This window comes from Cucurbita moschata, unplaced genomic scaffold, assembly GCF_002738365.1.
Source record: "Cucurbita moschata cultivar Rifu unplaced genomic scaffold, Cmos_1.0 Cmo_Scf00037, whole genome shotgun sequence".
In the NCBI taxonomy this organism is placed as follows: Eukaryota; Viridiplantae; Streptophyta; class Magnoliopsida; order Cucurbitales; family Cucurbitaceae; genus Cucurbita; species Cucurbita moschata.
The window spans coordinates 1607489-1634711 of record NW_019268553.1 but is presented as its reverse complement, the minus strand read 5'-3'; the positions used below and the strand labels follow the sequence as shown (position 1 = coordinate 1634711).

The window sequence follows — 27223 nt, the reverse complement described above, 5'->3', positions numbered from 1 at the left end:
TTTTTTATTTTATTTTGTTTTTTTTTTTTTTTTTGTATTTTCATGATATTTTATTTATTTTTAAATGGATAATTTAACTTTAAAATCAATATTAATAAAATATATAATATTATTTAGACACATTGTCAAAACCAACTTTAATTATTACGAAAAAAAAGAAATAATATTTATTTGAAAAAAAAAAAAAAGTACGAAGAGGTTACGGAAAATTAGTGATTTTGCTGAGATTAAGGAATGAAAATGGGAGAAGGGAAAATAATTAAAAAAAAAAGCAATGTAATTAATTATTATGATAATAATAATTATTAATTAAAGTAGCATGATAATTATTGGGGGTTGTTTGGTTGCCACGTAATATTCTAGTCGCCAATCACGGGAAACATTTGAGTCACGAGTTGACTCGTGAATCAAGGGATTTTATTGGCTTACAGCTACCAGTGATTTAGTTAATATAATAATTAATTAATAGATTTGAGCTGTTACAAATATATTACCGTACAATTGCTGGTAAACTCTATCAACTATTTTTAAAGTTGATATTACCGTACAATTTTGTAACTAAAAATGAAAGTAAAAAAAGTGAGGTTAAATTTATAAAATAAATAATTAAACATAATAAAATAAATTACTTTTTAACCTAAGTTAAGATTGCTTGTGTGAGAGGGGATATAAAAAAAATTAATAATAAATAAAAAGATAATGTAGTTTTAAATTTAGGTATTAAAATAACTAATTCATGTTCTTTTGGATAAATTAAAAAAAAAATTATATTTCCCTTTTTATTTTCCCTTTTGAAAAAGCCAATAAATTCTGATTTTTTTAGAATTTAAACTTTTTAAAAGGCAAATAATTATTATTGTGAAAGGTGATTTTGTTTTTGTTTTTTTTTAAACACTATTTATTTTATTATTTTTATTCAAATTATGATAAATTATTTCAATAACTTATAATTATTAGTTTTTTAATTAAAAACCCTTTTTTTCCTTAAAAAAATTTAGAAATTTTTTAAAGAATATTTATAGAAAAAGAAAGTTTTTTCTTTTGAAATGGATTGTGGAACAACCAAGTGACTCCCATCACGAGGGAAGTTGAAAATTGAAATTCCCTTCAATGCATTTACAATTTTGCCCTTGTTTTTTGACATATTTTACACAACCCAAGGGTTTACCAACAAGCAAATGGCCACTTATTGTGTGGGGACTAAACCCATCAAAGCAAGTAATTAGTTTTGGGTTTTGACTTTTTAGGGTTTATAACCTAACGAAGGTTTCAAATCTCGACGTTGACGAAAATTTTAAGGGTAATTTTATGAATTCAGTAGACTTACGTCAATAAACCTATAAGTTAACTTGAACATAACTCAATTGATTAAATTTTATTTCCGACCTTATCCTCTACACGTCGATTCTAAAAATTCCCACAAAGCTAGATTCAAAAGCTGCTCGAAAATCGAGCTTTCTCGATAGCATCTCGAGAAAAAAAAAAAAAACAAAACAACACGAAATTTATGGAGTAGTTGACATTAAACGCAAATAAGGAAAAAAATTTGGGAGGAATAAATGCAAATAAACAAGTTATGAGGGGGGAAATTGCAAATGTAGTTTATAAGGCCGATTTATTGGTGAAACTGATGTGTCATAGCCTTTGGTTGTGAATTGAAATTTTGGACCCAAAATAAGAAAAAGGGCAAAACTTTCTCCCTTTGGGAGGTACATCTAGTGTCCTTAGCTACTTTTAATGTTTTTTTTTTCGGGAGCGGTGATTGTTCGGGATCTTATCCTATAACATTTATTTTTAGTTCAACGAGGGGTCGAGAGATTTAAACGTTTGATTTTTACCGATCTAAGTAATGTAAAAAAAATCTTCAACTGTCCATTGTTAAATTGGAAAAAAGAATGTTCGTACGAGTTTCTCATGATAGTCTCATTTCATTGACTATTGAAGTACATTAAAGTTAAAAACTATCTTTTCGGAGAAAACCCATAACTAAAATTATGTCATACGATGTTACATAGTACACGAAAGGTATATAGAAAATGCGGTAATAACTTCACATGTATGTTTGGTAAAGTAACACTAGTCCTTAGCTCGAACATTCGAGCTTTTGATAAAATAAGAACTCTCGAGTCAGATAAATTAACAACGGATCACTGTTATAACAGTCCAAACTTAGCTAGTAAATATTGTTTACTTTGGCTCGTTTCATATTGCTGTCAGCCTCACAATTATATTCTAAACTACAAAAAATACAAGTGTTTTTTTTGCGGTTATACCCTTAAAGAACATGTATATTACAAAATGACCCAATTGTTCCCGACCAACATAAATTATGCGCATGGGAAGTCATTTTAAAACCACAAAAAAAAAATATATATATAAATAGAAAATAACAAAAAAAATTATTTGATTTTGGCACCAATCATTTGGAATTTTACAAAAATCCCCCCACCATACCCCTCAGGATAATTTTTTTTGGTGCTTCTGGCTCCATTTGTTGACACGTGTCCTGTACTTTTCATCTGTGGTGAAGATTAGATCAAATCTTTCTCTTTATTGACCATTTTACCCTCTTGAATGTTTGCTCCAGCCTCCATGTGCATGGTAGCCCAATTAAAGCCTCACTTTTCATATCCAAATATGTTTTTATTTTATTTTCCATAAATATTCATGTAATTATAAAAAAAAGCTTTTTGCCCCTTGAAATGTCTATTTTGTGAGATTTAAAATTAATAATATAATAAATATCCGGAGAAATTTATTCTATCGGTCATCTAAACATACTTTATCAGTCAATTTTTGTTAGACAAGATTCTCGATCTAGAACAATTGACCTTATTCAATAAAGTAATTTACGTTAGTTTTTTCGATTACCACTTGCCCCCATAGTCAATGAATATTAATTATCCAATTTTATAGTATCGTACTAGAAAAATGATATAGTACATGGCGGAAGCTAACCGTATTTATTTCTTTAAATTCCACGAAATAACATGCCGACCTTTTGTTACTATTTTATCTTTTGATATTATTACATTACGGGTAAAAATGTAGGGTGGACTTATGATGGGACCCATAATTTTTTTAATATATATATATATATACGCACACGTAACCACTTTTTTATTTAGCAAAATTCTCGTAATTACCCTTTTTTTTTTCAATAATTAAAATATTATATTTTAAGGGTGGGAAAATAAGGATTAAAAGTAAAAAATAATAATAATAATAATAATTAATTTTGTTCATTATAATATATTTTATTAAAAGAATTTCGTTTGTTAAGCAGAGATTTGCGGATGGATGAGAGAGAGAGAGAGAGAGAGGTCCAGCCTTCCGGGGCAGGTCATCGCCAACCCGAGAACGTGGTCGAAAGTGGGGCCCACAACGGACCACATAAATGCGCATCAGGATCAGGTCACGTGGCCAACCCGGTTTGCGTCTGTTTCCCATGGGCCCCACTCAGTCTCAAATCTTAGTTGGCATTCCGCCCAACCCGGCTCGCCTTCCGTGTATATTTTATTTTAGATTTTACCTTTTTTTTTTCTTTTTTTTTTTATTATTTATAATTATGAAACTAAAAGATTAAATTATACTATATTTACCGCGGTAATTTATTTATCTTATATATTGAATTCTGGTATGACTTATTCATGAACCTTTTATGATATTTATATTTACGGTACGAATAAATAATTTTGCTTCTCCACCTCTTGCTGGACCGAAGGTTCAGCATTTCACTAACACACTGCCCAGTGTCTAGGTTTGATACTATTTGTAGTTCTTTGGAAGAGGTTTGTTCTGTTTTTCTCTCCAACCGATATGGGATTTTACAATCAACCCTCTGGGGTCCAACGTCATCACTGTCGCACTATTCGATGTCTAGCTATGATACTATTTGTAATAGATCAAGCCCACCACTAGTAGATACATTATTCTTAAAATCCTCGAAATTTATTATACTCCTGGAATAATGGCTCTGAATCATATCCTTATTGCCATCCAAATAAAACTTAAATAAAAAATTAAAAAAAACTGTACATAAACATGAAATTATTATAAGATGAGGTATGACTTTAATTAATTGCACCAACTCCTAATCTTCAAACATGCATAATCTCAAATAATTTTATAACTATACGACTGTTAAAATAAATTAAATGAATATTTAAATATGTATATAAAATTATTTTAAACATTTTAAATAATTTTAAATTAAGTCGACTTGATGACGTTAACTATTTAATTCCATTTTTTAATTTTTTTTGGACAAATTACATCATTATTTCCACGTTTTCTCTTAATTATTATAACTTTTTTTCTCCCAACTTCCAAAGGCTATTATTGTAAATGTACTTTGACTTTTTTTGTATCAATAATGTTTATATTAAATGATGAATGCTATAAGCTCAAATTAATTTTTATTTAAATTTTCATTTTAGTCCTCCCACATTTTAAAATTTCATATTTGTCTTTTAACTTTTTATTTATTTATTTATAAAATTTTTAAAATTATGGACTAAATATATACAATTCTAAAAAAAAATTAAATTTGACTAAAAATAAAATATTTATCTAAAAGGGGATGAAAAATAAAATTAATAAACTGTGAGAAAACAGTTATAATTCTAAAAAAAATGAAAAATCTTATAATTATTAAATGGATCTTAATGGTCACGTTACCCATATTTAATTTAGAAATCACTTCGAAATTTATTTAATGATATTTACGATACGAACCATATAGAATCAAAATTTATAAGTTTAGGAACCTTAGTCAAATTACATACATAGATGTAGGTATCAAACTTTATTATAAAAACTATATCATAAATGACATAGCAAGGAGGAAAACGGAAAACAACACTAACGGATACAATATTGGGCCGACATGTTTTAGAACGTACGGATGAGTGTGATGTGAGCTTGGGTCGACATATTGGGCCGGCATATTTTTCTTCGTGGGCTCAGACCAGCCCAATTCGGTCGTTTGAGCCCAATAAAACGAACTGTTCATTGGATTTCAAATCTTAACGGTTGCAATTCAATAATGAGATTATTTTTAAAAAAATTTGTAATTAATAATTATAGAAACAAATTTACAAAAATAAGAAATAATAATAATTTTTTTAATTATAATAATATTTTTTTCTTTTTCCAGAGTTTGCCTTGGTACGGCTCTTGCGGCCGACCTCTAGATGTCCAGTCAACTGCTGCACCTCAACGCATTGCGAGGAGAACCAGCTAGCTCTAGGTTCGAGTGGCATTTCACTCTTAACCACAACTCATCTGCTGATTTTTCAACATTAGTCGGTTCGGACCTCCACTTAGTTTCGCCCAAGTTTCATTCTGGTCATGGATATATCACCCTAGTTCGGGTCCATAAGCAGTGATAATTGCTCCATGAAAACTTATAAACGACCTGGCTAAACCTATTGATGGCCGAGGTGAAATTTAAGCTTCTGCCTCTCGGTTAATTAAATCCCTCACTCTTGGTATTATTTCGAGACGTTTCGTATATGAGCCTCTTCAAACAGGAATTATTGCTATGGATGCGATGATTCCTATCGGACGTGAGAAATTCTCCATTTATTTTAGTGAGTATCGGGTGTGAATTTTCCATGGAGAACTGTTTCATGTGTGAAAATTTTATCTGTTTATCATATGTAAAAATATATTTATATTAAGTGGGACGAGAATTGGGTGGAGACGGGGACAGAGAATATAATCCCGTCCTTGACCCCATTTATCGAATTGAGATAAATCTCTACCCACTCCCTCTCGTATTTTTCCCCATAAATTAAATTTTTTAAATTTGGAACTTATTAAATAAAAACTAAAATAAATACAATATTTAAAAAGAATATTCAACTCTGTTTAAAAAAGGACCGCCAAATCCCAAATTATCGAGAACGTGGAATGCTTGTAATTTGTATCAATATAACAACGGTGGTACCCGGGCGCGCACGTCTTCTTCCCACCATCATAGATCGTACTTCTTTTTTCGTAGTAACTACTGAAAAAAAAGTAACCACCCGAATTTCAGCATATTCCACAATCGAAGATGCGAAATCCCACTTCAGTTCATCTCCATTTCCCTCTCTTCTGTCGCCCCATTTCTGTCGAGAAGATTTAGACGGAAATCGCCATCATGAAATGGATATACATTGCTCATTTTTTGCTGTTAATTAGGTTGATTGTGGCCGATCATCGACGAATCCCCACCACCCTTGATGGGCCATTTCTGCCAGTTACTCGTCGATTTGATCCGTCTTTGAGGCGTGGAAGCGATGATTTGCCCTTGGATCATCCCAGGCTACGGAAGAATGTTTCATCTAACTTCCCTGAACAGATAGCGCTTGCGATTTCCACTCCGAGCTCCATGTGGGTCTCTTGGGTTACGGGTATTTGATTCTTTCAGTCTCTGCTTACTTCATTTTTAGTCGTTGTATCAATTTTCAAGAGTTTTGAGGAAGCAGAGTATCATTGATGTGTTTTTACTTTGAAATTAGTTGCTGTTGTTTTGTTTGATGGAAATTTGGATATGGGATTGTTTGAATTGGTTCAGGGGATGCTCAGATTGGCAAAAATGTGACTGCGCTGGATCCCTCGTCTATTGCCAGTGAGGTTTGGTATGGAAAAGAAAGTGAAAAGTACACGAGTGTGAGAAGAGGGCTTTCGACTGTTTACAGTCAGCTATATCCATTTGAAGGGCTGCTTAATTACACTTCTGGCATCGTTCATCATGTCAGAATCGACGGTATAAAAGCTTTTCTTCATAGTTTTCTTATGGTAGTTGGAATTATTTGAACTCTATTATTGTTTTGATTGTTTAAGTGCCGGAAAAAATCTCGCTATTTTATGGTTACATTGTGAGATCCCACCTCGGTTAGGGAGGAGAACGAAACATTCTTTATAGGGGTGTTGAAATCTCTCCCTAGCATACGCTTTTTAAAAACTTTGAGGGAAAGCCCAAAGAGGACAATATCTGCTAGCGGTGGACTTGGGTTGTTACAAATGATATTAGAGCTAGGTTCTGGGTGATGTGACACTGAGGAGGCTGAGTCCTGAAGAGGGGTGAACATGAGGCGGTGAGCCAGCAAAGACAATGGGCCCCGAAGGGGGTGGATTGGGGGTCTCACATCGATTGGAGAAGGGAACAAGTGCCAGTGAAGACATTGGGCACTGAAGAGGGGTGGATTGTGAGATCCCACATTGGTTGGGGAGGAGAACGAAACATTTTTTATAAGGGTGTGAAAATCTTTTTCTAGCAGACGCGTTTTAAAAACTTTGAGAAAAAGTCCAAAGAAGACAATATCTGCTAGCTGTAGGTTGGGCCGTTTACATTCATCTTATTCGTTGGCCAAAGAGGTCAGTTTGAAAGGATATTCTTATAGAGGCGCAGAAGCCTCTGCATCTGGCATAGTGAAGATAAACTAATGAAAGTTATTTTGATTTTGATTTTGAAGCATGTTCTTTCTTATGGAAATGGTTCATGACTTGAATTAAAATAATGCAAATTAGGGTCATTCCAAGAACACTATGACTTCCTTTATTTTGCCTAATATATTGTTCCTATCAGAGATTGCTCTTAGATTAGAGTATTATTCCCTTTTATTTGCCAAGTATGTTGCTTAGTTTCTTGCAGGCCTCGACCCCGAAACCAAGTATTATTACCGGTGTGGAGATAGCTCTATTTCAGCTTTGAGTAAAGAGCACGTCTTCAAGACTTTACCGGTGCCGAGCAAGAGTTCATATCCTCATAGAATAGCCATTGTTGGAGACTTGGGACTTACAAGCAATTCAACAACAACAGTTGATCATATGGTTAAGAATGATCCTTCTCTGATCTTGATGCTCGGAGATTTAACTTATGCGAACCAATACCGCACAACGGGTGGCAAAGGAGCTTCATGCTTTTCATGTGCATTTCCAGATGCTCCCATCAGAGAGACATATCAACCCCGTTGGGATGGGTGGGGCAGGTAAAACCCCATATAACAATATCCTGTTTCCTGTTTTTAGATCTTTGAAAGTATCTTTTGTTACTTGTTTTGTTTGGAAAACGTTTCTGAGATATGTGGAAATTTTTGAGGAAACAATACGTGTTCTTACTTTACCTTAATGGAACTATTATCTTTTGTTTACGGCTTTTTGAGAATTGTTGGGAGGGGATCCCACATTGGCTAATTTAAGGAATGATCGATCATGGGTTTATAAGCAACGAATACATCTCCCTTGGTACGAACCCTTTTGGGATAACCAAAATCAAAGCCATGAGAGCTTATGCTCAAAGTGGACAATATCATACCATTATAGAAAGTTGTTATTCCTAACTCGGCTTACATGTTGTATGCTAAATATCGTGCGAATTTGACATGGGTCATATTGGGTATCAGGTTTATGGAGCCACTGACATCACGAGTTCCAATGATGGTTATTGAGGGTAACCATGAGATTGAGCCCCAAATTTCCGGGATCACTTTTGAATCATATTTGACAAGATTTGCAGTGCCCTCTGCTGAGAGTGGCTCGAATAGTAGCTTCTACTATTCATTCAATGCTGGTGGAGTTCATTTTCTTATGTTGGGAGCATATGTTGATTACAACGCTACTGGTAATAGATACATACATGCATTCTAGTCAAGTGTTTGAAGGGAATTGTTTTTTTCCAATGGCCTGGCTCTCATTGTAGGTGCTCAGTATGCTTGGCTGAAAGAAGATCTGAGTAAAGTGGATCGTAGCCTGACCCCTTGGTTAGTAGCTGCCTGGCATCCTCCATGGTACAATAGCTATGCTTCTCATTACCAGGAATTTGAATGCATGCGCCAAGAAATGGAACACCTTCTTTACGAGCATCATGTCGATATCGTTTTTTCTGGTCATGTAAGTTTCAAGATTCTCTTGATCAGAAATATGCATGTTTTGCTTGACCCTCTTCCCACCGGTCCCCCGAGAGATCGAAATAACTTGACACAAATGTCTAGTCTTGCGAGTTCAATATGGGAGGGTCATTGACCATCATGTTTATCTTGTGAATTATGGTCTGCAGGTCATTGAATCTTGTACTGGCTTTAATATTGACCCTGTCTTAGGACTTCAAGTTTATTTTGCCTGTAGTTCTTTGTTATTAGATGAACATTTGATCGAATGTGTGCTATCTGTCTCGGCTGTTCAGGTACATGCCTACGAGCGCATGAACCGAGTGTTCGACTATACGCTGGACCCTTGTGGGCCAGTTTACATAACAGTTGGAGATGGTGGAAACATTGAGAAGGTTGATGTGGACCATGCTGATGACCCTGGAAAATGTCCTTCAGCTGGTGATAACATTCCTGAAATTGGAGGTGTTTGTCGTTTGAACTATTCTTCAGGTCCAGCAGAAGGGAAGTTTTGTTGGAACACTCAACCTGAGTGGAGTGCATTTAGAGAAAGCAGCTTTGGTCATGGAACGCTTGAGGTCATAATCTTTTGTTTATCATTCTATCCTTACTCCGAATACAACTTTTGTCTGCCGTGAGATTCTACATTGATTCGAGAGGGGAACGAAACATTTCTTATAAGGGTGTGGAAACCTCTCCCTAGTAGATGTGTTTTAAAAATCTTGAGGGGAAACCTGAAAGGGAAAATCCAAATAGGACAATACTTGCTGGCGGTGGGTTTGGACTGTTACAAATGGTATCAGAGCCAGATACGGAGAGATGTGCCAACGAGGACGTTGGGCCCCAAGGGGGTGGATTGTGAGATCCTACATTGGTTGGAGAGGGGAATGAAACATTTCTTATAAGGGTGTGGAAACCTCTCTTTAGTAGATGTGTTTTAAAAACCTGGAAGCCCAAAGAGGACAATATCTCCTAGCGGTGGGTTTGGGCTGTTACAAATGGTATCAAAGTCAGACACCGAGTAATGTGCCAGCGAGTACGCTGGGCCCTAAGGGGGTGGATTGTGAGATCTTACAATGGTTGCCGATATTGTCCTCTTTGGACTTTCCTTCTGGGCTTTCCCTCAAGGTTTTAAAACGCATATGCTAGAGAGATGTTTCCACGCCCTTATAAGGAATGTTTTGTTCCCCTTTCCAACCGATGTGAGATCTCACAATCTACTCCCTTGGGAGCCCAGAGTCCTCGTTGGCACACCGCTTGTCCTTTTTGGATTTTTCCTTCTGAGCTCGGTGGATTTGGGCGGTTACATTTGCTCTCCTATTTTGTTTAAAAAAACACTGCAGTTGTCAAAGTTAGATTCTACCAACTAGTCCAGTCGAAGAGAATTTCATGGAAAAAAAAAAAAAAAAGAACCCATCTGCTCAATCTGCTGAACTGGACACTAATCTATCTTGTAACATATAAACACCAAAGAAGTTTCCCCCCTCTAGTGAAAGGCCTTTAATCTTCAATGTCCATTAACCTTGCAGTCTAACGAAGATCCTATGGCACTGTATCACCTGAAAACTTAACTTGTTTATTTTTCTAGTTCAGGTAACAAATTCAACGCATGCTTTGTGGACTTGGCACCGGAATCAAGATATGTATAAGGACGATAGCCATGGAGATCAAATATACATCGTTCGACAACCCGGGGCGTGCTCTCCAACTGCCAAGGTTGCTTCTGTCTCAATACTCTCTTGACTTGTTAATGTTTATAGGTCCTTTTAAGCTTCCTTGCTCTAGAACTTATAATCAAACCTTATCGATAAATGTTTAAGGTTCGATACGTTAGTAACTACCATGGGTTAGCCTTATAGCATTAGCATGTAAGAAGACTTTGAGGGAACGTGTTCAAAGCTCGTAGTGACTTAACTAGGATATGAACGTTCTATGAATTTTGAGACATAGTGCGCGTAAACTAGCTCAAATACGATATAAAAACAATCAAAGAATGCCTGCATGTATACCTCACTTGTCTTTCTCATCTATGTTATCAATACTTTTCTAACGGTCAAATCCCTCGATACGGTTAATTATTGTATTTATTTTTTAGCTGAGGGTAGTGTGGTAATTCCTCCGTTAATAAACATTTAGGGTCGAAGAGGTTTGTGAGATCCCACATCGATTGGAACGAGAAACGAAACATTCATTGGAAGGACGTGAAAATCTCTCTGCATTTTAAAATCGTGAAGACAAATCCAGATGGGAAAGAACTTCTTGATTCTAAGAGTAGGTAAATAATTTGATTGAAAATGTTGTCTTCATGTTTCCCATGAAAAAGAAAAGAAAAAACAATTATTAGCTTTAAATAAGATAGAAGTAATTACCATATTGGTAATTACCATATAAATAAATATTGCTTGGTGAAATTGGAAAATTTCCATATATAATGAGAGTAATAATTTGAATTTAAATATGTTAAAATATTATTTTATTTTCTATATTATCCATACATCTTTCAAATATTTATTAGTATATTACTATTTTTTAAATAAAAAAATCTCTTTTAATATTTTGTTTATATATTCAAATTGTGTATTTTATTATGATAAATCCAAGATTTATTAATAAATAAATTATATATAAATAAAAGGTGTCCTAGGTTGGTTGGGAGGAGAACAAACTACTATTAATAAGGGTGTGGAAACTTTCTCCCTACAGATGCGTTTTAAAACTTTGAGGGTAAACCCGAAAGGGAAAACCCAAAGAAGACAATATCTGCTAGCGGTGGATCTAGGTCGTTATAAATGGTATCAGAGTCTGGTTTCGGACGATGTGCCAGCCTTCTCGCTCCCCAAAGGAGGGTAGACACGAGGCGATGTGTTAGTAAGGACGCTGGGCCACAAAGGGGGGTGGATTTGGGGCTTGGAGTAGACACGAGGCGGTGTGCCATAGACATGAGGCGGTGTGCCAGTAAGGATGCTGGGCCACAAAGTGGGGTGGATTTGGGGCCCGAGGGTAGACACGAGGCGGTGTGCCAGTAAGGATGTTGGACCCCAAAGGGGATGGATTTGGGGGCGGGACCGAAAGGGAAAACCCAAAGAGTACAACATCTGCCGGTGGATATGGGTCGTATATAAATATATTAGTTTCTACCCCGGGATTCTAGGGTTTTTTGTAACATCCTCGTCCTCTTTGTTTCTCAAGAATGAACATAAATATTTATTGCATTATTTTTCCTCATATGGAAAGTGTTCTGTCATGAAAAAAAAAAAAGTATATTTATAATTCCTTATTTGGACATTTAATTTTTATGAATTTTTTTATAATTAAAACTAAATCGTTACAAATTAAATTTCGGTGAATTACGAGAACTTTCAATAAGATATAATTCAAAGTTATTATTATTATTATTTTATTTATTTTATTTGAATCCATTTATGTCAAGTGAGTTGTTCTTGCTCTGGCACAATGAATTAATGAAGTATTATTTATAAGTCACTTCAGATATTTCTTGGAGAACCCACCGCCTTCACGTGTTGCTGTTGAAGAAAATTCTCACAGCTCTGAGGACCGATTTGATTCCATTTCGTTTCCCTTTTTCCATATCCTTCAATCACATTCACAATCCCGATTCGCTCTCTCGCCGATCGTCCTCCATTGCCGTCCACGATGCAGTACAACAACTTAGGCAGGTCCGGCTTGAAGGTCAGCCAGTTATCATACGGTGCTTGGGTCAGTTTCGGCAATCAACTCGATGTGCGAGAGGCTAAATCTCTTCTTCAATGCTGCCGTGACCACGGCGTCAATTTCTTCGACAACGCTGAAGTCTACGCCAATGGAAGGGCTGAGGAGATCATGGGCCAGGCCATTCGCGAGCTTGGATGGAAGCGCTCTGATATCGTCGTCTCCACCAAAATCTTTTGGGGCGGTTCTGGTCCCAATGACAAGGGGCTTTCCAGAAAACACATCGTTGAAGGTACCAAGGCTTCGCTGAAGCGATTGGATATGGAGTATGTTGATCTTCTCTACTGTCACCGTCCGGATGCGTCGACGCCGATCGAGGAGACGGTAAGGGCGATGAACTATGTGATCGATAAGGGATGGGCGTTTTATTGGGGTACTAGTGAGTGGTCGGCTCAGCAGATCACTGAGGCTTGGGGGATTGCTAATAGATTGGATTTGGTTGGGCCGATTGTGGAGCAGCCGGAGTACAATTTGTTATCTCGTCATAAGGTAAGCGCCTTGTTTTTGCTGCCAATCGATTGTTTCCTGATGTGTTCTTAGATCATAGAAATGGAATTTCCAGTTATAGTACACAACATTTTCTTATGAGGGTTTTGAATGCTGTGATTATTGACTGATCCGGTGTTGTGATGGTTTCTGCAATTGATTTTCAATGGAACTATGTATATGGTTTCTTCAAATCTGGGTTAGATATGCAATTTTGGCCTTGATCTATGCCATTTTTCGATTTTATTATCATTCTTTAGAACTTCCATTAGTTTTTTCTTTCAAAACTTGACTGAGAATAGATATTGAAAGGCAACGTTGTGGAAATTGAATAGTACTGTTTTCCAATGCAGTGATTGGTTTATGGTACAGTATTATTTTGGTTAAATTACAAGATTTATGTTTATTTGGTCCTGTACTTCCAAAACTATTACTGAACTTTCAACTTTGTATCTATTAAATATAATTTTCAGTTCGTGTGGAACGAAACCTTAAACTTTCAATGTTTTATCTCATAGATCTGTAAATTTTAAAACTTTTGAAAGCTGAGGGGCTAAATTTGAAAATTGGAAAGTTTAGGAATCAAATAAAAATGGCCCTGTAGTTCAGGGGCAAAATTTATATTAGGGGTTAGATCGAACAATAGAACGTAGATGATATTATATGTTTAGCCTAATGATTGCATGGTTCTATATGTATTTACCAGTAAAACTGTTCTCTTTGTTTTCCTCTTCCATTTGGAAATGGAAATAGAGCTTTCCTGTTGTAGATTTAAAGTCAAGGTCTAGTTTCAGAGATGTCAAATGAGATTTCTTTGTTGGAAAACAATCTTTAACTTAATTCATGAAGAGAGTTTAATCTGTTGCAGCTTGCAAGGATGATTAATTTAGTCTCCTCCTTTTGGGTTCTGTTCTTTTTGCATGGAGATTAAATTCAGACATGTTACTGTATCAATGCAGGTCGAGTCCGAGTTTCTCCCTCTGTACAGCAACTATGGCATAGGTCTAACGACATGGAGTCCGCTGGCGTCTGGTGTGCTCACTGGAAAATACAACAAGGGAACTATACCACCTGATAGCCGATTTGCTTTGGAAAATTACAAAGTAAGATAAGTTCAGATCTGATAGTTCGGCATGCTTCAGTATGATTTAGCTAATAAGTTCTTGGTTATCCATTTCTTTTTCGGATTGACGTCTGCAAGCAACCTTGCAACCTCGTTTTGACATCCTATGCTAGTGATTAAGAACTTAGTTGTTTCTTTTTCCCTTTATCCAATGATAAGAACATGGGAACTTAAGCCTTTTATTCTGCATGTCTGTAGAATCTTGCAAATCGATCTCTGGTTGATGATGTGTTGAAAAAAGTCAATAACTTGAAACCAATTGCGGATGAGCTAGGAGTGCCATTGTCGCAACTAGCAATTGCATGGTGTGCTTCAAATCCTAACGTCTCATCGGTTATCACCGGCGCCACGAAGGAATCTCAGGTCAGTTTTATGTGGCTTTTGGTTTTGAAATTTATGCACGTTTTAGTCCGAGATCTGGTCTAGTTAGCATGTGTTTTTCAAATCCTAATGTCTCATCAGTTAAACATGGTTGGGCTAACTGGGAGTCCTTTCTCTGGCTCGTCGGGTCCTAATTGGGTCTGTAAGCCGTAAAATATAAAGGACTGCCTTCAATATGTTTAAAAACCAGTTAGTCTACCCTATACATCATAAACTAGTTCATATCTTCTGCTAGTTATTGGGTGATCTTTTTTAGCTGTGAGGATATATCTGATCTGATTCAGTAGGACCATATCTGTTTTTAGAAGTGTACCAAAAAAGGATTTTAGTTCAGCAGTTGATTCAGTAGGACCATATCTGATCTGTACATTTCCAAGCTTGGATGATGAAAGTCTCACATCAGCTAATTTAGGGAATGATCATGGATTTATAATCAAAGAATACTCTCTCCATTGGTATGAGGCCTTTTGGGGAAGCCTAAAGCAAAGTTACGAGAGCTTATGCTCAAAGTGGACAATATCATATCATTGTGGAGAGTCGTGATTTCTAACATAGTATCAGAGCCATGCTCTAAACTTAGTTGTGCCAATAGATTGGTAAATCCTTAAATGTCGAACAAAGGACTCCAAAAGAAAAGGAGTCGAGCCTCGATTAAGGTGAGGCGTACTTTGTTCGAGGGGAGATATTGAATGATGAAAGTCCCACATTGGCTAATTTAGGGAATGATCATGAGTTTATAATCAAATAATACTCTCTTCATTGGTATGAGGCCTTTTGGAGAAGCCTAAAGCAAGGCTATGAGAGCTTATGCTCAAAGTGGACAATATCATATACCATTATGGAGAGTCGTGTTCATCTAACATCCAAAACCATTCCGTTTGCATTCAGCGGTTGATTTTAGTTCAGTTTCCCATCACAGATTTGGGAACCACACATCACAGATTTGGGAACCACACAGTTTACTGATCATAGTCCTAAGTTCATGATTTGTAAAAGTTAATCTATAGTATAAGAAGCGGATTGCATGAGCATAGCCTTTTTTTTACTTTTTATTATCTCAATTCATGTAAGTTACGGGATTAGCTCTATTCGAAGCGTAGAAATGAATCTGGAGATTCAGATAGTTCCCGAGAAGGAAATTTGACTACAGAATTAATGAAAAGGGGGAATATTTATTGATTATCGTACCAATGATAACCATAGGAATCTCATTAGTTCATAAGAATAAGTACTAAGTTAATCAAAGATATCAAGAAAAAGGCTATCCTTATGAGAAGAGTTTAGTTTTGTAACGATCACAAACCGTCTTCGAACGTGTGCAGATTCAGGAGAACATGAAGGCCGTGGACGTGATCCCACTGCTAACTCCAGCAGTAATGGAGAAGATCGAGGCTGCTGTTCAAAGCAAGCCAAAGCGTCCAGAGTCATTTAGGTGATCATAGCGCACCATAGTCTTCTGTGTATTGCTTAGTAGCTTCCATATTTATGTGCTTTTATTTATGATATGCTCTGTTATGACCTTCTTTGTTTGCTATGAACTTTTGGGGATTTCTTTTTTCTAGTCTTTATTAATGTATGTGTTTGATTTTTGAGGGACATAAAAACAAGTCCAACTATTAAACCATGCCCGAACTTGATCGAAATATCGATATATCATCAAAAATTTAATATCATGAGTTTACGTGATTTTTTTTTTATTTAACCAAATGCGTTAAATATATACAATTAAAAATTTTGTTTATGCTATAGTTAAGTTGACACCGTCACTTCTCGATTAATTTTTTAAAAAAAAAAATTGAACCGTTGATTTTTTATGTAATAATTCATACCTTTTATAATCTATACTAACTAAATTTTATTTTATCGGATATTTCACATGGATGTTTTGATAATGATAGAATAAAAGTATAATTTAAATTTATTAGCATTGGATTAAATTTATTTTATCATAAATATTTTTGAACTTTTAAAAACATCCAAATTAATCTTCTTGGTATATGCGTGTTAATGTTATAATACGTTATTTTTAAAATTTTTTAAAATTTTATGAGTATTTTTTAAATAACTAGGGTTGCATAGAAAAAGCGAGAAATTCATAAATTAGTTTGGCGGTTGGGACATTCCGTCCCTGTGATTTTGCGCGCTATTCTGACCATTGTTACTATCCTACAACTCCGTTCCTCTTTCAACATCTTTCTCCATCTCATTTTCCGAGCTTTTCTCGTTCGAATGCAAATCCGAACACAGGTATGATTTTGCATTTCTGATCTCCGATAAGCATTTTGGTCGTTTCTAGCTAGGGTTAAATCTTGTGTTTGTAGGAGAAAATTTCCCCCCAACACCACGCTCTCTTCGAAAGACCATCTTGAGTGAATTTTTGGCGATATTCGTTAATTGATTCTCTGTATGTTCATTCTACAGTTCGGTAAGGGCGCAGGAAATCTTTTAGGAGAGCGCCTATTTGAAGATTCTTAGGTACATTTCAACGTTTCAAATTTCTGACTAGTTTTAGGTCTAGCCTTTTGTTTTTTTGTCCATGTTACTGAGAAATGAATGGAAATTGTTGGCGTCAATGGCTCGTTCTTGCTGCGATATTGAGTAGACTGAATGGTTTGTAAATTTAGGAGAAACGAAATGAGCATCTGAAGTAGGCGATTTGGGGGTTCCGAGTGTAGAATTAGCAAATTTGTAGATTCTTTTTGTTTGTGTGATGGAAAAAGATAAGGAAAGAGATTTATATTTTGAAGAAGAATGGAGAAGATAGCTTAAAAGGCCAGAAAATGTTCATATGTTGAACAATTTATCTTTCTGAGATCATGCCTAGGGAAGTACAGGGTACTCTAAGTCAACAATTATACATGGAAAGACCAAGGGCTGTTTCGGATGTCCGAATTACTGCAGGTTATAGTGCAAGTGATGTTTGTGTACAGACGGGTGGGGTATTTTCTTCCCAGTTTTTGCGGGATCGAGCTGCTGTAAGAAGATTGTCTGACATGAGTGATGGAGATCATCATAATCAGCAACAGAAAAAGAAAACAGGTCTTAGTTTCAGTCCGAGCAGCCAATTGGTATATGAGGATCCCAGTGGAATTCTTAGACTCGAGAGAATGAATTCTGAAAGGAACAACAAGGTTTATCCTAACAACACAAGCAAATATCAGTGGGAATATAGTGCTACTGGACAAGCATCTGGTGAATACGCCGATGAAATTAACCGAGAAGTTCAATCTGGCCACACGATGCCGCCCTTGTATGCACCGGATTCACCTTGTTCATGTTATCCCCTTGGGGCTGGATTTGGAGATTTTTCTGCCAATGGCAAGATGAAATTTCTCTGTAGTTTTGGAGGCAGAATATTACCGAGACCTAATGATGGGAAGCTTAGATATGTCGGTGGTGAAACACACATTATATCCATTAGAAAAAACATCTCATATGAAGAACTTTCCAAAAAGACATACGCTGTCTGTAAATATCCCCACACTATAAAGTACCAGCTTCCTGGTGAAGACCTTGATTCACTTATCTCTATCTGTTCTGATGAGGATCTTCATCATTTGATCGAGGAATATCATGAGCTGGAAAATGCAGAGGGTTCTCAAAGACTTAGAATTTTTCTTGATTATTGCGAGAGCCCTACTTCTATTGAAGAAAGGGCAGTTCAACCAATTGATGTTGATTATCAATATGTTGCGGCTGTGGATGGTATGCTAGACCCAACTCTTCATAGTCCTAATTTTCGTACTGCTTCTTCACATACTACAGACTTAAAAGATGCCCATTCACCTATGCCAAATTTGGCGGAAATGCTTCCTAGACCTAGTGGGCAATTGTTAAATCCCATTCAAATCCCACGCAAGGCATTTAATCAATCACCTTTAAATTCTCCGGTTACAGTAATGCAAAAGGACTTTAAGAACGTAGATTCAACATGTGCAGAAGATGCTGGAAACTTCATTCCATTTGTTTCGGAGAAACGTCCTCGTGATACGGTTTATTATGTTGATGCAATTGGCCGTCACAATCATCTTTACCATGGTTCTCAATTGATGGATTATCATCATGAAAAATTTAGAGTGGAAACTGATGAGACATACGAAGTTCTTAATGTTCATTTCCCACGAGGCTCCAGCGTAGATTTTGAGCCTGCACCAACTGGGGTCTAAGTGATACTCATTCAGTGAAAACTATGCTCAAGGAACGGGCAGTTAACTATGAACAGCTATGCTCTGATGCGGAGTATTCAATGCAGCTAACATCTGGAACCACCCATATGGGACAAAGAATTATGCATTCACATTCTGAACCCCTACTGCAGGAACAGGATCAAAAGTCGAATCATGGAGGATTCTATCCACTGACCTCATTCATTGACAGTGATCAGTCACCTTCACTGGCAATGTCAATTTCCTTGCAGGATTTGTCAACGATGTGGAAACAGAGAGTTGACGGGGTATTTCAAGATGCTAAATATGAGAATCATCGAAAGGTGGCATCTGGTAGTGAAAATGAAACATATGAAGAATGCAATTTTGATGAAAAAAAGGCCAATTTCAATGGAGGTATTTATGTTCCATCACTTGATGATGACCAAAAATACAAATATTTTCAACATGTTGACTACCAACAAAATGTTTGTCTCCTCAAAGAGGTTCAAAGCTTTAGAGGCAGATTTTCTGCCGAACGAGGTCTTGAATTAGAAACTTCTGCAGACACCACGGGTGGCCCCACCCTCGTTTACCATTTAGAAACAACTGCTCCAAAATATTTCGAGGAGAGCCAATATTCTACTAAGGATAAACAAACTACTAATATAGTAAGCAACTACGGCCTGCAGGTTCAAAGCTTCTTTATGTGCAACATATATACCTTTCCATATGGATTTAATTCTCATATATAACATATCTTGAACTCTTTCATCCGCTTAAGGTACCTCCAACTTTTTAACATATTGATCCGTCCACTTAAGGTACCTCTGACTTTGTAAAATATGCATATCACTGAATGAAGTTGTTGTAATACTAGTATTGAGCATTTTCCACATACGCGCACACACACATCGTTTGTAAGAAAACATGCAAGGGTGTTGATAAGAATTTTGTAATTATAGCATAATTGGAAAGTTCACTCGATCACAAAAGTTGATGTTCGTACTATGTTTTTTTGATCAATTCATACACTGATATGCAGATCATAAAGGATGCAGATCTTAAAGAACTGCAAGAGTTGGGATCTGGGACGTTTGGCACAGTTTTTCATGGAAAATGGAGGGGAACAGATGTAGCTATTAAGAGAATAAACAAGAGTTGCTTCTCAGGCAGTTTTTCAGAGCAAGAACGACTGGTAGGTACGACATAATTTGAAAATAGATCTTTTGAAATGTATAACCGATTCCTGTGCTCATGTTGGTGAATATGGTTATGAAAATTTTCTTAGAAAGTTATAAAATTGTGCATGCAATTTCAAAGTAAAAGTTGTTCATTTTATTTTCTCAAATGGACGAGAGACGATTTCTTACTCACCCACTTTACTCGCTCTTTCTTACTTTTCTTTCTTATGGGACATGCTTCCTACTCGTAAGTATGAGATCCTTGGAGCCCAAGTAAAAAAAATTTATAGGAATTCTCAAGAAATGCTTGGAGCCTAAAGAAATGCGAGTATGTTTCTAGAGCATTTCTTTTGAGATACTTATTTACAATCTTCAAGATAACTTCAGAGAGGACTAATATATATTTATGTAGATTCTCCAAGAAGCTCTCTATATAGTTATTGTTTGTCTTTTATTTTAACACATATTTCCTACAATCTAATTCCACCCTCCCCCCGGCCTTTTCACAATGGGACCAAAATCTCACTGTTTGCTTAGACTAGAGATTTCTGGAGAGAAGCAAAGATTCTCTCGACTCTTCACCATCCAAACGTTTTGGCTTTTTATGGGTTGGTTCCTGATGGACCTGATGGAACATTGGCAACTGTAACCGAGTATATGGTAAACGGTTCGTTAAGGCACGTCCTTTTGAGGAAGGACAGGTAAGTTGGTCTATCTCCACATTTTGATTCTCTTCTTTCCTCTGAAAATGGATAGTGAAACTTTAGCATTCTCACTGCAGAGTGCTTGATCGTCGTAAAAGGCTTATAATTGCAATGGATGCAGCTTCTGGCATGGAATATTTGCATTTGAAAAACATTATTCATTTTGATCTGAAGTGTGATAATTTGTTAGTCAACTTGAGGGATCCTGAACGACCTGTATGTAAGGTAAGTTTTAACATAGCTGACATCTTGTGCACCTACAATGTTTTCTGAGGTTTCTGTGTTTAGTTATCTACTTTTATCAAATTGAATCTTGCAGTTAACTATGACTAGTTGAAATTCATATTTAATATTCATGTCACACTGAGCTCGTTTCGGGGTCATTTCCTGTCTTTTAAGGTGGGAGATTTTGGTCTGTCAAGGATTAAGCGCAACACACTTGCTTCGGGAGGCACGAGTGGAACTCTTCCATGGATGGCACCAGAATTGTTTGATAGTAGCAGTTCTAAGGTCTCTGAGAAGGTTAGCAACTTAAAAACGAAGATCTTTACTTTCTTTCATCTGAATCAAGCCGTGTAAATTTTGCGTAGATATTGTGCTTGAGATGCAAACGTAGTTCTGTATCAGTTATATCATTGGAGGATACTATCAATACTATTTTTGCTTGATTATCATTTTTCTTTTTAATAGGTTGATGTTTTCTCTTTCGGTATTGCAATGTGGGAGATTTTGACAGGCGAGGAGCCATATGCTAGCATGCATTGCGGTGCCATCATCAGTAACTTTCCTTCCTCTGCTCCTAACTTCTTAAAACCTTCTCAAGAGAGGTCTTGTGCTGTATTGTTCAAATTAGTATCATGCTGTTCTATACTTTGGTGGGCAGGTGGAATTGTAAGTAATACTCTTAGACCGCCGATCCCGAAACGCTGTGATCCCGAATGGAAAAGGCTAATGGAAGAGTGTTGGTATCCTGAACCTGCAGCAAGGTCTTCATTCACAGAGATAACGAATAGACTTCGTAGCATGTCGGTAGCGGTTCGGATCAGAAAGAGACCAAATGTAACAAGTAGGTGAAACTCAACATCCTCATGTAAGTCACTGTTCTTGTGAATTGGAAAAGAGGAAAAGAAAATAACTTAAAGCTTAAGCTATTCTGTGTAGTTAATTAGCTGGCTTGCTCACTCACTCAGCTGAAGCAACCCATAGATCTGACGTTTATGGAGTTGATGTACTTAGAAAAATCTGTAGATATGTAATGCCAAATTTTCATATTGCATTCATGTTCATGTTCTTGAGTGGTTCATATTTCACCAGAGATTTTTTGTCCGGATCTCTATAATTTGACTGATAATTTATCCTTAGAAGGACAAGCTGGAAAAGTCAAAGCTCACCACTAGCAGATGTTGTTCGCTTTAGCCCATTACATATAGTCGTTGGCTTCACGGTTTTAAAATGTCTACTAGAGAGAGGTTTCCACACTCTTATAAGGAATGTTTATTTCTCTCTCCAACCGATGTGAGATCTCATAATCCACTCTACTTGGGTGCCTAGCGGTTCTCGCTGGCACACCGCCCCTTGCCTGGCTCTGATATCATTTATAACAACCCAAACCCACCGCTAGCAGCTATTGTCTGCTCTAGCTTATTACGTATCACCGTCAGCCTCACGGTTTTAAAACACGTCTATTATAGAGAAGTTTTCACACTCTTATAAGAAATATTTGGTTCCCTCGATATCGGATCTTATACAAACTTTAATAAACACACAAAAATTAGATAAATAGATGTCACAGCAAAATATTAGCTCACTTTTGCATGATAGTTAAAAGACATGTGTTATCAGCTAGAATTTTTAATTAAAAACATTGAATAGAAAAATGATGGCCCACCAAATAATGTCTACATTTGTCCACATGCGGATAGATAATGTAAACATATCTATCATACGGATTGATAAATGAAAATGGCGTCGTTGTTCTAGAATTCCCATGCGCTTCCTAATTTCGGCATTATCCATTATCCTGAGACGGCACGCATTCCCATGCAACCGCCTATTTTGATTGCTATATTTACCTGAAAATGGCCACCGATCACCATTTCATATACTTTTCCGGCCAATCTCAAGCTCAATCTCTTTTCTCCGGCGGCTTCAGTAATGGAGAAGGCAATCAACAGGCAGAGCATTCTGCTACATCATCTCCGGCCTTCTTCTTCGGCTTATAGCCATGAATCTTCGCTCTCTGTAAGTTCTTTATCCCTCCTTTTGAATTGAAGATTTTGTTATTCAAACTTTTCTCTGCAAGTCGCTCTTTGAATTGTTTGATTGAGTTTGGTTTGGTTTGGTTGTTTTTTCTTGCTAGGCATCGGTTTGTTTAGCTGGGGATAGTGCGTCGTATCAAAGAACGTCGGTGTTTGGAGATGATGTCGTGATAGTTGCGTAAGTTGCTTCGTCTGCATGAAGTGAATTTCGCTCTCTATTTGTTTACAGTTGATTCGAAGTGGTTTGTTAAATTGAATTTGTGAAATCTCCATTTTCTTTCTCTCAGAGCATACCGCACCGCCCTTTGCAAATCGAAGCGTGGCGGCTTCAAGGATACTTATCCTGATGATCTTCTCGCCCCTGTTTTGAAGGTTTCTTGTTTCACTTTTTCTTCTGTTCTCTTCATGGATCAACTTAATAGGTTAAACCGAATAAGAGGAGAACCATGCTTTCGTTTTTCTTCGTTTTTGTTGCTTAATGATTTAGTGCTCATTTCTGAATTCTGATGATGATGATGATCATTTGATCCAGGCATTGATTGAGAAAACTAATTTGAATCCAAGTGAAGTTGGGGACATTGTTGTTGGTTCTGTGCTTGCACCAGGTTCTCAGAGAGCGAGTGAATGTAGGATGGCTGCTTTCTATGCCGGCTTCCCTGGTATGCAATTCTCCAAGAATTGTTCATATTCATTGGTGTCTTCTATTATCAATGCATGTAATGCTTTTGTTGCAGAAACTGTGCCTGTTAGAACTGTTAATAGGCAATGTTCGTCGGGGCTGCAGGCCGTTGCTGATGTAGCAGCAGCTATAAGAGCAGGATTTTATGATACTGGTAAGCAACAAAGGGATAAGTTGAGTGAAGTTTTATAACTGCCTTGTTTAGTACGCAAGCTTATTCTATTTTTATTGCTCGTGTTTAAGGAATTGGAGCTGGGTTGGAGTCGATGACTGTTAATCCAATGGCTTGGGATGGATCTGTCAACCCTAGAGTACTATCTTTCCCTTGCTCTAATACACATATTTGAGTTCAGTTCTAGATAGTCTTTAAAACATACTTCAAGTAGGAATCTTAAAAAATTTGAAATCTCTTCTTTAAAATGACAGGTGAAGTCAATGGAAAATGCACAAAATTGCCTTCTTCCGATGGGAGTAACCTCAGAAAATGTTGCCCATCGTTTTGGGGTGTCAAGGGAGGAGCAAGATAAGGCTGCTGTAAGTAGAATGGATCTTGCATCTCTTTCAAGGCTCTTAGATGTATATTTTGTACTGAAATCCTTAGTGTGTGTCTAGGTTGAGTCTCACAGGAAGGCTGCAGCTGCCACTGCTAGTGGCAAATTTAAGGATGAAATTATCCCTGTTTCTACTAAGGTAAGTAGTAAGATTCGGTACAATGCAGTTTTCACATATTGCATCAACAGGTAAGGCAATTGGTTGCTGAGGTTTTGATGTCTTTATTCCGAACAGATTATTGACCCAAAAACTGGTGAAGAGAGAACTGTTACGATCTCTGTTGATGACGGGATTCGACCGAACACAACTCAAGCAGATCTGGGGAAGTTAAAGCCAGTGTTTAAGAAAGATGGAACCACCACTGCTGGTATAATTAGTAGAGAGATGTTCTGCTTGTTCTACTATTTTTGCTCATGATCCTCTGGTGTTGGTATTATGTAGGCAATTCTAGTCAGGTGAGTGATGGTGCTGGAGCTGTTCTCCTTATGAAGAGAAGTGTTGCAATGCAAAAAGGACTCCCTATTCTCGGCGTCTTCAGGTTTGAATCTCGAGATTTCTCTATAATACTTGACATCACAAAGAATTGTACAAGTTGAATGGTGGATTGCGCTAGATATTCGAGACTTGTTCATCCACATAGCCCGACTCGCAAACTTCTCCCCAAACTGTCATGATTATTTTTACTATCTTATGCATGGGGTGATGACAGCATGCTTTGCATTAGCCATAGTTACTCCCAGAATACACCATGTCACGAAACGATGAAGGAGATTAAGTGTTAGTTTCAAACATAAAAGCTCATTCTTCTGTGTATTAACTTGGGGCTTCCCAAAGTTGAGATTTTAGAACTGTTTTGAGCATGAATGTGAGATCCCACGTCGGTTGGACAGGGGAACCAAACATTTCTTATAAGGGTGTAGAAACCTCTCCCTAGCAGACGCGTTTTAAAAACCTTGAGCAGAAGCCCTGAAGAGAAAGTCCAAAGAATACAATATTTGCTAACGATGGGCTTGGGCTATTACAAATGGTATCAGAGTCAGACACGGGCAGTGTGCCGGCGAGGACGCTAGACCCCCGCAGGGTAGATTGTGAGATCCCACATCGTTTGGAGAGGGGAACGAAACCCTTCCTTATAAGGGTGTGGAAACCTTTTCCTAACAAACGCGTTATAAAAATCTTGAAGGGAAAGTTCAAATAGGACAATATCTGTTTAGCGGTGGGCTTCGGAAGTACTTTCTTGTCTCAACATTTGTTGCTGTTTGTTTTGTAGGACTTTTACTGCTGTGGGTGTGGATCCTGCTATCATGGGTGTTGGCCCGGCTGTTGCAATTCCAGCCGCTGTCAAGGCTGCTGGGCTTGAACTGAATGATATCGATCTTTTTGAGATAAATGAGGTACCATATTTTTCTATCACAAATTGAGGCTTGAAGTTTGGACCTTTTAGGCACATGTTGGCTTGGACTGACGCACAACCTAACCTACAGGCATTTGCATCCCAATTTGTGTATTGTCGTAACAAGCTGGGGCTTGATCCAGAAAAGATCAATGTTAATGGCGGAGCAATTGCCATTGGACATCCACTGGGTACAACAGGTATGTTTCTGACACGAATCTCTATTAGCCAACACCTAACCAACACCTAAAAATTTAAGATCCTGATGAGTTATAGATTCGTTTCTTCTTTGTGTTCTTTAACGACGATTAAATCATTAGCAAATGATAACGGTTACATGGCAGGGAGATTTAGCATTAGATTGTCACAGATCTCACCTTAAAATCTTTCTATCTTCTTCTGTAGGCGCTCGCTGCGTCGCTACATTGTTGCATGAGATGAAACGCCGTGGCAAAGACTGTCGTTTTGGAGTGATATCAATGTGCATAGGTACTCTCTCTCCCTCTCCCTCTCCCTCCTCTTTACCATTGTGGAGTTACAGTCCGATGACGACGACGCGATGGATGATTAATTCTTGAAACTGCAAAATTGCAGGCACTGGAATGGGAGCTGCAGCTGTGTTCGAGAGGGGTGATTGTGTTGATGAGCTTTGCAATGCTAAGAAAGTTGAAGGAATAAATCTTCTGTCTAAGGATGCTCGTTAGAACAAGTTTCAATACTCAATAGTGTGAGACAAGGAAATCGATAAGAAGGATACAGTTTTATGGAGATTTGATTATCTGTTTGCTTTCCACCATCTTTGTTTCCATTTTGGATTAATTCTATTGTCTTTTGATTTGTTTCCATAAAGGTTTGAAGTTAGTCCTTTGTTATGGAGTGTCGTCCGAACTACTTGATCCTAAAACAAGTAGTCATTTGGTTTGAATTCAACAGATTGAATGGATTTTTGGATGTTTATGATCCTAAAACTGATGTAACTCGAAGCTATCTTGTTTCATTAGTCTCATTCAATTGTTGTTGGGTTCAAATTGTTGTTGGGTTCAAAATGTCGTGAGAGCTGTGAAATTTCATCGTGAGACATGATTATGTTCACTAGGGATTTTATCTTATCAAATTGTTTTAGCGATTGGTATTGTATGTAATAAGTTTAAGAGTTGAAGTTGAGTTTGTGTAGTCCTCCTTCAGAGTAAATGTTGAATGATGGCTTTCTTCAAGGGTGTTTTTTGGGGTTTTATTGATAATCTAACGAAGGTTTAAAGGCGAGTTATCTTTTATATAAAATATCGTACGTTATTTTCATTTTTTTGGGTCAGGTTACCCGTGCTAGTAAGGGCTTGAAGTTTTGTTTTCGAGTTAGTTTTAGATGATACAATGTAACTAACACTTCTCTCAATGTACCGAGTTTTTTTAAGTTTTAGTAGATTCACTTTCTACTTACGTACTCGAATGGTAAGTCTTTTTTAAGCTTAAATCATAGCTCTTATGAGAACCTGGTTTATCATAACTCTTTCGTATGCAAGTAAATTATGATTATTCAGTTTGTTCTTATATTAGACTAGTGTTTTTATCCTTCTTTTGTTGTTCATGATCTAGATTGAATGCTTTAGTTGTATCTTTGATGTTGAGATAAATTATGTTCGTTGATATGTGTTGAGATAGATTATGTTCGTTGATAGGTATGTCAAGTGGTGGTAATCGTAAACACTCTTG

General features: G+C 36.9%; 3 protein-coding genes and 1 pseudogene across 3 annotated transcripts; all 4 read left to right on the top strand.

The window, feature by feature from the left end:
• Positions 1–5931: 5931 nt before the first annotated feature.
• On the top strand, positions 5932–10885 carry LOC111432212 (purple acid phosphatase 23). The gene is made up of 7 exons (XM_023069080.1): positions 5932–6401; positions 6566–6757; positions 7646–7982; positions 8397–8614; positions 8693–8883; positions 9176–9457; positions 10473–10885. The coding sequence occupies exons 1-7, from the start codon at positions 6149–6151 to the stop codon at positions 10620–10622; spliced, it is 1623 nt and encodes a 540-aa protein (XP_022924848.1). The 5' UTR covers positions 5932–6148; the 3' UTR covers positions 10623–10885.
• A 1476-nt stretch (positions 10886–12361) lies between these two features.
• Positions 12362–16205, top strand: LOC111432215 (probable voltage-gated potassium channel subunit beta). The gene is made up of 4 exons (XM_023069084.1): positions 12362–13097; positions 14054–14197; positions 14416–14580; positions 15921–16205. The coding sequence occupies exons 1-4, from the start codon at positions 12534–12536 to the stop codon at positions 16032–16034; spliced, it is 987 nt and encodes a 328-aa protein (XP_022924852.1). The 5' UTR covers positions 12362–12533; the 3' UTR covers positions 16035–16205.
• A 504-nt stretch (positions 16206–16709) lies between these two features.
• On the top strand, positions 16710–21796 carry LOC111432217 (annotated as a pseudogene).
• An 845-nt stretch (positions 21797–22641) lies between these two features.
• LOC111432213 (3-ketoacyl-CoA thiolase 2, peroxisomal) lies at positions 22642–26524 on the top strand. The gene is made up of 14 exons (XM_023069082.1): positions 22642–22872; positions 22991–23067; positions 23177–23261; positions 23422–23548; positions 23624–23722; positions 23812–23879; positions 23995–24102; positions 24181–24258; positions 24355–24487; positions 24562–24658; positions 25391–25514; positions 25605–25713; positions 25919–26002; positions 26108–26524. The coding sequence occupies exons 1-14, from the start codon at positions 22786–22788 to the stop codon at positions 26215–26217; spliced, it is 1386 nt and encodes a 461-aa protein (XP_022924850.1). The 5' UTR covers positions 22642–22785; the 3' UTR covers positions 26218–26524.
• Positions 26525–27223: the final 699 nt, after the last annotated feature.

Excerpts from the sequence above, each read along its gene's own strand:
- LOC111432212 (XM_023069080.1), top strand. The coding sequence starts at position 6,149 with ATGAAATGGATATACATTGCTCATTTTTTGCTGTTAATTAGGTTGATT. Across the intron at positions 6,758-7,645 it reads TCATCATGTCAGAATCGACG|GCCTCGACCCCGAAACCAAG; the intron begins GTATAAAAGCTT and ends AGTTTCTTGCAG. Across the intron at positions 9,458-10,472 it reads TTGGTCATGGAACGCTTGAG|GTAACAAATTCAACGCATGC; the intron begins GTCATAATCTTT and ends TTTCTAGTTCAG.
- LOC111432215 (XM_023069084.1), top strand. The coding sequence starts at position 12,534 with ATGCAGTACAACAACTTAGGCAGGTCCGGCTTGAAGGTCAGCCAGTTA. Across the intron at positions 13,098-14,053 it reads ATTTGTTATCTCGTCATAAG|GTCGAGTCCGAGTTTCTCCC; the intron begins GTAAGCGCCTTG and ends GTATCAATGCAG. Across the intron at positions 14,198-14,415 it reads TTGCTTTGGAAAATTACAAA|AATCTTGCAAATCGATCTCT; the intron begins GTAAGATAAGTT and ends GCATGTCTGTAG.
- LOC111432213 (XM_023069082.1), top strand. The coding sequence starts at position 22,786 with ATGGAGAAGGCAATCAACAGGCAGAGCATTCTGCTACATCATCTCCGG. Across the intron at positions 23,549-23,623 it reads TTTCTATGCCGGCTTCCCTG|AAACTGTGCCTGTTAGAACT; the intron begins GTATGCAATTCT and ends CTTTTGTTGCAG. Across the intron at positions 23,723-23,811 it reads AGCAGGATTTTATGATACTG|GAATTGGAGCTGGGTTGGAG; the intron begins GTAAGCAACAAA and ends CTCGTGTTTAAG.